The 12,297-nt window shown below is 37.9% G+C and overlaps 2 protein-coding genes across 3 annotated transcripts; one reads left to right on the plus strand and one right to left on the minus strand.

The window, feature by feature from the left end:
* Window positions 1-2,893: 2,893 nt before the first annotated feature.
* Window positions 2,894-3,725, minus strand: LOC129769397 (ARL14 effector protein). Its single transcript, XM_055771648.1, has one exon. The coding sequence runs from the start codon at window positions 3,569-3,571 to the stop codon at window positions 3,035-3,037; it is 537 nt and encodes a 178-aa protein (XP_055627623.1). The 5' UTR covers window positions 3,572-3,725; the 3' UTR covers window positions 2,894-3,034.
* A 3,351-nt stretch (window positions 3,726-7,076) lies between these two features.
* Window positions 7,077-8,564, plus strand: LOC129768846 (methyltransferase-like protein 25B). 2 transcript variants are annotated; one of them, XM_055770780.1, is made up of 3 exons: window positions 7,077-7,518; window positions 7,575-8,324; window positions 8,379-8,564. In XM_055770780.1, exons 1-3 carry the CDS (start codon window positions 7,108-7,110, stop codon window positions 8,532-8,534), a joined length of 1,317 nt encoding a protein of 438 aa, XP_055626755.1. In that variant the 5' UTR covers window positions 7,077-7,107; the 3' UTR covers window positions 8,535-8,564. The 2 variants fall into 2 exon arrangements, with proteins under 2 accessions (XP_055626755.1, XP_055626756.1); XM_055770781.1 differs by lacking the exon at window positions 8,379-8,564 and having other exon boundaries at window positions 7,575-7,952; window positions 8,000-8,214.
* Window positions 8,565-12,297: the final 3,733 nt, after the last annotated feature.

A 12,297-nucleotide genomic window follows, 5' to 3' on the forward strand; every position in this document is an offset into this window, starting at 1 on the left:
GCAGGTACACGAGAAAGTCTCGCGAGCACTAATGCACGAGCATCTCTTCGTGTACACAACACATGTTCATCGTTCGCATCGAAACGCGATGAGGTATTTCCTGAACACATCACAAAATTTTACGTAAAAGAAGAGAAAGAGCCAATCCCAAGCTCGCGTGCTAAAGCCCGGTCTCATCACTTGCACTTGGAAGCGCTGTGAGGAAGAGAAAATCGATACTCGTCTCTCGGAATTTCAGCGCACACAGGAAGTCTGCTCGCTCGGTTGCTTTCTAATGTGCGATTCACATAGCACGTTACGGAGAAGAACGTCTACGTTCCGTCAACGTCTCCACCAATTCACACATGCAGTCAATGCTTCCACCCGCACCGTCACGTCAAATGCAAAACGAATGATTTCTTTAATTTTATTCATGGTGTCGCCACCTACAACAATTTGAAATTGCAATGCCCTCTTTCAAATCAGCATGCCTAGAATCAGTTCTAAATTTAGAAAAATTCAATAAGAATCATTGAATTCAATTATTTAAATGCTTAAACCCCGTAGTCCGACCCTTTTTCAACAATAATAATAAATAAAATAATTATTTCAACTAGTCGCGAATGATTTTCACTCCGAAATTTGGAGCTAAGAGTTATGTTGGCATAAAAAGTACAGTGAGTTACTTATAAAGCGATATGCTGAGGCACCATTCAGTGTCGCATTGAAGTCGGTTTTGACCAGTAATTGGACATTTGCGACTGGTGGCGACTTTCAATGTGGGGCCATAATTTGGGCCCCGAACTCAATGTTTACAAAAATGTCAAACTAGAGGTAAAAATGTCTAATTAAACGTGTTGCATCACAGATCTGTTCAATTAGCTTAATGTCGATGTAGATGTAAATTACTGTACAACCAAATCAAAACAAAAGCCGAGACACAAAGCCCAGACAAAAACCAAACGAGCCGTCCGTCTCCGTCAATTATTCTTTTTTTACAAACCCTGCCGGTCGTTTTCGTTGAACGTATGCTGACGGGTCGTTACGTAGCTGGTGTATGTGAATGTTTTCATGAGAATTGCATGGTAGAATCATTGACGTATCGTGACGTGACGTGTATGTTGTATGTGAATCGCACTTAACTCGCTCATTTGTTGCAGACAGCTCCCAATGACTTTGTGAGATGCTAGACTGGATAACGCAAAGCACACTGTCTCTTTTGCATGCTGTGCGAGATCTCGGAAAGTCTAGTTCTACTGCCCAATCTATCATAGAAGGAATTGAGTCTTTGAGAATTATGAATATGAGTCTGAAGATTATTATTATTTCATTTCGTTTCATTTTTGTGATGCGATATAATGCCAATCTCAATAAGTCCTCTCATGATAAGCGCTGCCATCCTCCTAGTATTTATATAATTTTTTGCTGTTCAATTGCCCATGTTGGCGCAGCCTGGAAGACACTCGCTTAAGATGTTCGTCTCCCTGGTATATACAAAAGTAATTCGCTGACTGGACTACCTTCAACTGGACTTATCTATAACAGGGCGTACGTCAACTGGGCTGCAAAGCAGTTATGTATCAATAATAGATGTCATCTTCAATTTGAAGTACTGCTTTTGCTGTTTTGCAGTCCAGTTAGCGAGCGAAATTCGACAATTGCATTGATTTTCCGGCCCAATTAACGAACGATCACCGTATGGGTGACACTTTCCTCGTTGCTTTAATGAAATCTTACATGAAATTTGAGTGATACATGAAATCTTGCATATGCACAAGTGTGTAAATGTGTGACCATTGTATTTAGCGAATAACTATACGAAAGTCAAACTTTTTTATTTTGCTTTTGTACGAATGAGTCTAACGATGAATATATCGGCGAATAATATATGAATCCGTTCAATCCGGTGAAAAAAAGCACTAAAATCAAATAAGAATAGTCCATTAATTTTTTTTTCAAAATATATATTTTTATCAAGGCTCATATGGCGTTAGCCTCACGGGGCCGGGAGTTCAATACTTTGACAATTTTTCTTATTATCTGTGTTAGTAATATGTAACCGATTACTCACGGTTGGCTCGAGGTTAGTATTACAAGTGTTTTCGTAATTGGGATGTTGTATGAGTCCGGTCAGCTCGATATGGTTTCACAGTCTGTAACCCATATCTAGCGTGGTGCATCTTTTAAGTAAAAGTTTATCGATCGGATAGGAGGGATATGAAACGGGGACACAACGAAGAAAACATCATTAAACGTTGACATCGGCGTTTCTGAGGAACAGGTATAGATGAAGCAGAAGATCACGGATCACGGTTACCTAAGATATCCCGGACGGGGATATCCGATTGTCTGCCTTGTGCTTTCAGTGCTCTAGAGAGCTGAGAGCGAGCAGCATGGAACCGGATACACGACCGACAACATGCTCGATGTCGTGGTAGCCATCGCCACAATCACAAAGATTATTTGCTGGGAGCCCAATGCGATAGAGATGCGCGTTTAGGTTGTAGTGATTGGACATAAGCCGAGATATCACGTGAATGAAATCACGACCTACATTCAATCCCTTGAACCATGTACTCGTCGAGACCAGTCCATTAATTATGTTATACATTATATTCCATAGATATTCCACGCCACTAACGCCACTATTTAAACATTTGATTGAACAATATTCTTAAATAGAAAAAAAGGTCACTTGTCCAAAAAAGTTACTCCCATACTCGCGTCAACAAAAGAAGTGCGAACGAACGTTAGTAGTCTTTTAATTTTCTACTTATCAACTTAGTGCATAACGCACAATCATCATAATGATTATGTCCACTGTACCGGCCATCTGTGCTGGTGTGAAAATTTAAAAAAAGAGCTGACCTTAATATTTCCTTCTCAATAGTTTCGTTATGATGAAAACAAATCATTGTAAATTAAAGTTGATTTATTCATTTTGAATTCGTACACTTTATTTATATTATATACCAAGATTTACATTAATTAAGAGAACACGTTTTCACACATCATAAATAGAGAAAATAAAATAATCATTAATCTAGGCTCATTGTTACTTCCTCGACAGCAACTTATTTTTTATTACGAGATCTTTTGCATCATGTTCAATAGTTTCATACATCCACTTTCGTGTGACACGGCAATGTGGCCCACACTTTGCGCTTCCACAACACTGACACGGAAAATGACATCCAGAGCAACCGAGATCTAAACAGTCACACATATCACGACCGCTGTCCCGATGAATTCCTTTCTCATTGTAGATACCGGTTGTTTTGGGCACCACCAACGGAGTCGACTTCCTGTTCAGCTTCCGCTTCTCCCGTCTCGATGTTTCCGGATTAAAGTTGGCCAAGAATTTCGGATCCGTCTCTAGCTTTTTCAGCTGACCGGACTCATACCGTCGAGTACGATTCGCAGCCAGATTGGAGTTTCGAAGATTCGCTGAAACAGGTGTGTTCGTTCGTTCCTGTATCTGCTGAGGCTGCGGAGATGAGGATGCCGATGAAATGCCGATTCGCTCGTATTCCCGACTACCCTGTTCAATGTGCTCCTCATCGGACGATTCAATTTCAACGCACTCGTCCATGTCGGGATGAATATTTAATCACAAAAAATATATCACTCTGTGAGATGTTTGATATGCTAAACAATTGCTACACAACAAACGCTTTCAGACAGCATCACCGCATTCAAAACAAGAATCATTTGGCCAACGTGTTTTGACAATTACTACAGGTGAGCTAGATTGTTTGTATTGTACATTACTCACACATATAAAATAGCGTGCAGTGTTGTGTCCAAAACACTAACAAATATGTGAATTTTGTTGATATAAACCCATTTTTATGTATGTTTTTTTTCACAAAATTGACCTCGGAGAATTTTTTCTTAGAATTCCTCCCAAACTGCACGCTATTTACAAATCCCTACGCGTGGACCTTTATAGCATACCTGATAACTGTCTAAGTTCGTTGTCATTTGGCAACCCCGACGGCGGGCAGCATCTACTTTCAAAAAAGGATGTATGCTAGCGGACGCTTGAGGTCGCTGTTTACGTGTGTGCTAGGCGGGGATGACAGGTGATTTTTTTCAAATATTTTCAAATGATAAGGCCGGTTTAGAGTCCCCGTGAACGTGAACATGAACAGGTGATGGAATGGTACGATCATTTCACGGTGAACTACATTGCGAACAAACAACTCAAAAAATCGTGGTGAATAAAATGTTATTGTTCACGTTCACGTTCATATTAAAAGTTCGTCAGTAAACTAAAGTAAATAAACATCGAGCTTCAATAAAGTAATTCGTATAAAATATACAGTTGTTCACGGATCAACCCGAAGCAACGAAGTTTTCCAACCCGTGTAGAGATCCGATTGAATGAAATTGCATCCATATCGAGATTCTCATTGAAAACTTGAGAATTGCTAAACATATCCTTTTACAGTTCTCGATGAAATAATTTTCAGAATGCCTTGAGACATTCGAACGTGAAAATAAACGGAGAAATATTTTGACGTCTATATTCACCACTGTTTTCACTTATGTTTAATCGTTCTTACCGATATGTTCACACCAGGCTGACTTGTCGTGAGCGTGGGTTTGGCGTGCTGTTGCCGTGCAAACGAAAACACTCCACGTCGGCGATTCTTCTCCGTTTCTCTCTTGCATATGTTTGTTTGTAGTAGTGACATAATTGAAAATGTTTTGCGTTTTATTATTTTTTGTATTTTTCACCGTCCGAGTTTTGACCCGGATACGTCCAACGATGTTGCAATATTTGAAAACAAACCATACAAATACTTTCATTCAAAAACATACATTGACAATTTTTATGAAACACCGAAGACACGCCGCTGGCACGGTGCAATGTGAGTGAATTCAAATATCGTGGTGAGAAGAAGAAATATCGCTGCGGTGAGAACATGGGCTTATTCTGAACGATAGAGTTATATTATTTGAACTTTTTATTCTATCATTGAAACAACTAGAAAATACGAACTACACAAATTACAAAATTTATTTCAATTCTGGTTCGATCAAAAAGGTAAATAAACAAAGCCCGAGTCAAGAAAATGTTTGCTCCTTTTATAGGAGAAACATCTGACAGCATGCGGAAAAAAGGTGCAAAATTTTTTTTCAAGCAAAATGCACTTGAAAAAAAATTTTATTGACTCCATATGGCCCAAAAAAAATGAAGCCATGACTTTAAACCTGGCATCACTGGTGATAAGCCAGATTTCTACAAAATTTTACCTGTCAAAAAGTGACAAATATTTCACTTCTTGTCAAACAGTGTACAGTGATACAAACCAAAGCGCCTAGAAGTATATCCTAAGGTGAGCCAACTTGCTAAAACCACTCTTCAGCCATCTTGGAAGTCTACTGTGTTTTGTTTGTAAACAAAACACAATACGCTAGTGCCGAAGCTCGCTCGTGATCAGTCTGTCTCTTTCACGCTACAGGCAAATAATTTCCCGTCTGCTTTCTTCCGTACTTTTTTCATAAACCGCTCCCCTAACCAACTTAGTGACGAAACGGCCTCAATGGCACTAACGTTCCTAGAGGAACTTCGTCGTCTCTACGTAGTATTACTTGCGTCATTTTTATTTGTACTTAGTTGAGATTTCTATGCCAAATAACACGCCTTGAATGCATTCTGAGTGGCAAGCTCTAGAATACGCGTGATCACAGTGCAAGTCGGAGGAAATTTCTTTGACGAAAAATTCCCCCGACCAGAACGGGAATCGAACCCGAACACCCGGCATGTTAGTTATGACGCTAACCACTCGGCCAAGGGAGCACAGACGAAACGGCCTCACCTTATGATATACTTCTAGGCGCCTTGATACAAACTTGAATTCGTACGTCGCCATTAAGATCTCAATAAGAACAAGCTTTCGGAACATTTTATTTCGATGAATACATAGTGTCATATGAGAGTGAGAAGGTTTGCTATTTTTTTTTAGAATATTGGTTATTTATCAAAAATTGGAGAATGTATGAAAATTGACTCAAACTCAATCAGTGTCGATCAATTTAATGTTTCAATATTTTATATAGTAATCCTTGTTCATTGCAACTTCCTTCAGCCTTTTCAAAAGGCTATCTACGAAATTTTTGGTATATTCGTGAGGAATATTCATCCATTCATCCATTAAGTTGTTTTTGAGGTAGTTTTTGTTAGATATCAGATAGTTTCCAACTTTCCTGCCCACATACTCCTATAGTTTTTCAATCGGATTGATGACGAGGGATTGTGGTGGAATATCAATAAATTTTGATTAATTGTAGTGTAATCATGTGCTAACTTTATGTGCCTTGCGCTTTGGATCGTTGTCTTGGTGAAACTTGAATATTCGATTCAACCCCATTTTGTTGATACTCTGCTTCATATTTTGTCACATAATCTCATATTTATAATGTGCCGACGAAAAATAAATTAAATGCCTAAGCACCGCGAAAACTCGTTTATGAGCAAAACAATCAGTAACTCCTATTCTATTTTTCCAAACAGCATGACATACATCAATGTCTTACTGAAAAAATGGTATTTTCGTTGATGAGTTCAAATTTAACATCTCTTTACCAACCATCTAATATCTGACAAAAACAACCTCAAAAACCAAATGATGCACGAAAGTATCAATATATCTTCCGAATACACTAAAAAAAATCTAATCAGAAAATTGATCGACACTTTTGGGATCGAATTCGAAAACCGAACGAATATGAGTTTGAGTAAATTTTCATGCATTCGCACATACATTCACCATTTTAAGAGAAATAAAATTTATTATTCTGAAAACAGATAGCTAACCTTTACACTCTCATATGACACTACGACTTTTTTTAAGAAGAAAATTCTGAAAAATTGTTTCCGGCTTTCAAAACAAGAGAAAAGAGATCTACATTATGGCGTACAAATTCGAGTTTATACAACTCTATTGAGATAAGTTTGATTTTCACTAAATTAATTTTACAGACATTTAATAATTCACAGACTTTTCACATTTTTTAACAAATAATTGAATAAAACACATCTGGCATCTCTGAAACAATTGTATGTCAAAATAGCAAATCAGCTGACTTCTAAATACAGGATCTATTTGTAAATAAAAGATGATTCTCTTGGAAGAATTAGAATTTACGGAATACTTTACGCGTTGTTCCATTTTTCTAGATGAGTATAAATGGATTTTTCAGCACGCGAATACGAAATTTGTCGAAGCGGGAACATTAGATAGAATTCCTGCCGATTGGATACGTGACATGAGCAGTGCTTCCGTCAAGGAATTTAACGAGATTCCTTTTGGGTATATCAACGAAGGATGGTGCGACGATTTCAAAAAGTTTTTACTCTCCGTGCGTGATTTATCTGTGCTTTTCAAATATGTGAATTTTCTAGACCTAAACTATGCCAGATTGAAGGGTATCGGTCCGAAAAAATTGTACGAAATTGAGAATTTAACAGCCATAATAGCAAACACATGCAAAGGAGATGAAATTATTTGGGATTTCGGTTCAGGTCTAGTAAGTAATACGATTATGTGTCTTGCCCTAGATGTTTTCACGATAGTTCATTTTAGGGTTACCTAAGTCAAAATGTACATCTCAAGCTCAGACTCCCCGTTATGGGTATCGAAGGGGATCCTTACCGGGTGGAAGCGAGTCTGCAACGACAGACGAAATACTTTCCTGATTCGATCAACAGTGTGAAATTTGTTCAGCATTTCATACAGCCAGACTCATTCAGTTTTCTCGAAGCCACATCAACTTCTCTGCTTCCAAAAGATCGCATCCCCAAATATGCCTTGGTTGGTCTACATGCATGTGCCGACCTTTCGGTCACTGCCATACGGATGTTTCTTCGTAATGAACCAATAACGAAGCTTATAATGATGCCTTGTTGCTACCATAAACTGAAGCCTGAAAATCACGACTGTACGAGCTTTTACAATATTCCAGTGAGTATCCAACTTCGAAAATCTTTGCCACCACACGTTTTGAGTAGACCTTTTCTTCGATTGGGATGCCAACAAACATCGGCCAGATGGAAGAAAATGAGCGAAGCAGAGCATGACTCGCATGGGAAAGCAATGTTTGAACGAAGCATAGTCGAAGCGGTTTTGAATAAAGACGAAACCGTGGTTGTGAATAAAAGTAGAAGCTGTGAAAAGAAAAACCTGTTGGACGGATACACACTTTATGATAGTTGTAAGAAAAGCTCGAGATCATGGTCTAGTGACCACTCAAAGAAACTAGATACGCTATTGACGAAATATCCTAACGGATGTCGTTTAGCGGAGTACTTAACATGTCTTCAAACGTGTTTACAGGTAATGAATCTTAATATGATTATTTTTCCACACTAATTTCTGTTACCATTTTAGTCAATATGTGAGAATGTTATTCTGTTGGACCGAATGTGCTACGTTGAAACAGAAGCAACGAAATCAGGGCTTGAAGTACGAAAACAATTGCTTAAATTATCCAACGACGAACTTTCACCGCGGTGTTTCGTATTTATTATCGAAAAAATAAAATGACTAGATAAACCCAGTACAAGCAGTTTCATTAATTTTATAATACACTCGACAAAAAAATTACAGAAGCAGAGTGCGAAGTCGAACATTTTAGGCCTTTTTTACATGCTTTTACTTGGTGAAAAATTAACGCATATCAATGGGATATACATCATTTTGAAGCTACAACTTTCAGGTATTAAAGTATTTTACGTACATATTTTTGTCTTGGCGAGTGAACGTGTAGGAGTAGCGGACCACAATGGCGAGAAGCAATAAAAATCAATTTTTTTTCAAAGATTTTGTGGGCTACCCAGGTAGCCACCAAGCATTAGTATTAGCAGTAAATCAATTCTTTATAAGCATTCGAACTGCTTGCTGCTGTAAATGAACATTTTTTAAGCATAGCTGTTGCAAATCAGCATATACAATACTGTTTTAATACTCCTTGTCATTAAACAGCACTCTGACTGCACAATGGCCGTGAATAAGCATTGTGAATGCTCTCAAGTATTCCGAGAATAGTGCTTCTTAAATGCCACGGAAATGCTATTGTATGACTTAAAAATTTGGAGTGTTCAAAATCAGGTGTGGGGAGAATGGAAACTGAAATGGTCTCCACCATCCATTATATATATCTTTCTATGTTCGAAAACCAACGCGATACTAGTGTATATGCATTAGTAGTTACATCACTAATAGCACATAAGCAATAATAAGGTAGATATATCACCTTTGTCAAATTACACCTATAGATCGACGTATCATTTTCATTAGAAATTAGTTTAAACTCCATACCTAAAACAACATACTTTAAAATATCTGTAAACCAAGTTCGAAAATATATGTACTATTGGAAATCTTTCGTAAACTGATAGCCATCCCTGTTAATGAAAAAAACTGTATTTATACCCCTTCATCACACGCTCCCAACAACAAATAACTGAGATAATAATAAATAAATAAATAAGCATACATAAACACATTACATTTTATTTTAATTCATATGAATATAACATTTCGAGATCTATTATTCCATCGATTCATGTCAATCTTTTATTACATTAATTCAAACAATAAACTGAATCAAAGCTGAGAATCATTCAATAATAATTGAATTTCGATTCTTTTTAGTTTCTTTTTCCTCAATATTAGATTTTGTATTTCGTGATCCTGAATCCTGAGGTTTGCGCTAAGCTGCTGTTGGCTTCCTTGTACAACCGATTTCTCAAACCTCGGTGCAAATACTCCTTACATTCATCAAATGAAAAATCAGAATCCAAATGGAGAACAAACATGGAAAGAACAAATCGATCACTTTCTCAAATTAGCAAAACGGGATCTTCCGCGGAATTTGCTCATGGTCATCAGATTTGCGTCCTGTTCCAGTCCAATAGCATTGAAGGAGAAAATTACGTTCAAAAGAATTATCCACGATTTGGAGACAAACACTGACACCTTTTCCTGTATATCGTATACGGCCGCAAAACTGACCGATTGAAGCAAAAACCGATTCCACAAATTTGTCGCCCTTGCATTTTCCTCCAAATCTTTCATATCTTTAACATTCTTCACTTGCTCCAGGTTAATCTAACTAATAACCACTGGTTGTGCTACGTGGTTGCACTGTGAAGATGCGGTGGTACCCAAAGCTTCTCATATAGCATTTGCATGTGCCAATAATTCCAAACATTTATTCAGTTTTGATTCCGAAATGAGCATTTCCTGGTTAGTCTGTGTAGTTGCATCAGAGAACATTTTCTCGTTTTCATTTTCTAGTTGATAAGAGCAGAACTCGAGGAAGGAATTGTCCGATTTAGGGCTGTCTTTATTCTATCATATTTTCTGTATAAACATTCATTCCATGTAACGGAGAAACATGTTATTTGCAAGTGGTTGAAAAATCTTGAACGAGAATTGTGTCTGAAAATAATCTGATATTATAATGATGTGTTTTGTTAGAAATACTAGGAATTTTATAGTAAAAGGTACATTCAACGGTGTCGATTAGAATATCAATCACTGAACATTTGTGCGATTGGACCCATGAACTTGCTTATAGTAAGAACACGTGAATGTTTGAAGGTATTGATAACAAAAAACTAATTTTGGGCGGGACGCCGGGTCAGCTAGTATCCCTATATAGTTTATAGTTTGATCGGCTTTCAAAAATCAGTACGGAGAGGTATGCATGTGCGCACATTCGCATTGGCGGCGGAATGGTGTAGACATCTGGATACGACATTAGTTTGTATGAGGCCAACTATTCTCTATCAGATTAGTCGGCCCTAAGGCAGTTTTAAATTGTTAAAATTTGTATGAATTTTTTTTACCTTGGCGTTATTTACCTACGAGAAGTACGTTGTTCTGACCCTAATTTAAACTATTTTGTATGAATTTTTAGATATTCTCACAAAAACTTACCATTATAATATAAAATTATCTTTAGACACAATTTTTGTATGATATTTTTTCACTACTTGCATTCAAAAGTGATTTTCATTTACATAGAGTACTAATTTGATTTGGGAAAAATAATTTTCATTTATAATTTTTATTTTAAAAGTGTGTTCATTCCTTCTGCAAACCCATATTGTCATGCCTACTCCCCCATTTCGTATTAAGAAGCTCAATGCCGTCAACGCGGATTACACTGATTCAGTATCAGCTGCAGGGTACGTTTATGAAAAGGTAGTCTGGACTGACTAGTGCATCAGTAAGGCAAGGCGCAAATTGAGACGCATATAGCGCGAGTAACTTGGCGCGATATAGCGCCTGTTTTTGTGGCTAATGAAAACAGATAGAACGGCGCAAATTGGCCAGATGACGCGAGATGGTGGAGCGCTCGTGAGACACGACTCGCGCGACGTTGTGGCAGAACCACAGTTTCTCGTGCTGGTCATGCCGGTTGTGGTAGTTGTGTTGGTGAACAATCATATAACGCCGTGGGTTTGACACTGTATGGCTGTACTGGTCGGGTGATTGTGTTAGTAAATAAATATATCGCGCAACTCTGTGTTAATCAGTCATTGTATGCGAGTGGCATGTTATTTACACCAAACTGCGACTCAATATGCGCTCCACCACGCTACGTTCGTGGCACGTATGAGTCGTGTTGGTAGTTTCGCGTTCGCTTACGAGCGCTATACGCTTCTCAATTTGCGCCTAGCCTAACAGTGAGGCTGTGACGTGTTGCAAGTATCGTGGAGCGGTATAATGAGTTAGTCTAAATAAGTTTATTTCTTTTGTATTTTAGCTAAATGTAAAAATTTTCCATTGCTGCGTAAAGATAATCTATTTAGATCAAAACCTAGGGGAAATTGTGGTTCGGTAATTCAGAGTTTAGCTTCCTGAAGCTCTCTGTAGCTCTCCGATACCTCCTACTGCAGTGCTTGAGTTAAGCTTTCAGAACTAGCAGAATCACTAGGTTTTTCATTAGAGATGTTGATAGTGCTGCTCCCGATTTCATTTGACGGAATATCCCTCTCGGGATAGTCATGTTTCGTCCACTGGACCAACTCCGCGGATATTATGGATGATTTAGGATTTTTTACTCTTGCTTAATGTCAATCAAGACCTTTCGGCGAGCCGTCCGTTTTTATTTCCCGAGGCATAAGAATCGTTGGCCTTTCTGACAGTAGGAACAGCTAAAAATAAACATTTTTGTGTAATAATTGTAACTATAATATGGATTTATTCAAATTTACCTCTTTGTATCAGATTTGGACGATATTGTACTTCCAAGCCATCGATATGAATGAAACAATCTGGACTGAAGTGAAGCGAA

Source organism: Toxorhynchites rutilus, chromosome 2 (genome assembly GCF_029784135.1).
Source record: "Toxorhynchites rutilus septentrionalis strain SRP chromosome 2, ASM2978413v1, whole genome shotgun sequence".
Classification (NCBI taxonomy): Eukaryota; Metazoa; Arthropoda; class Insecta; order Diptera; family Culicidae; genus Toxorhynchites; species Toxorhynchites rutilus.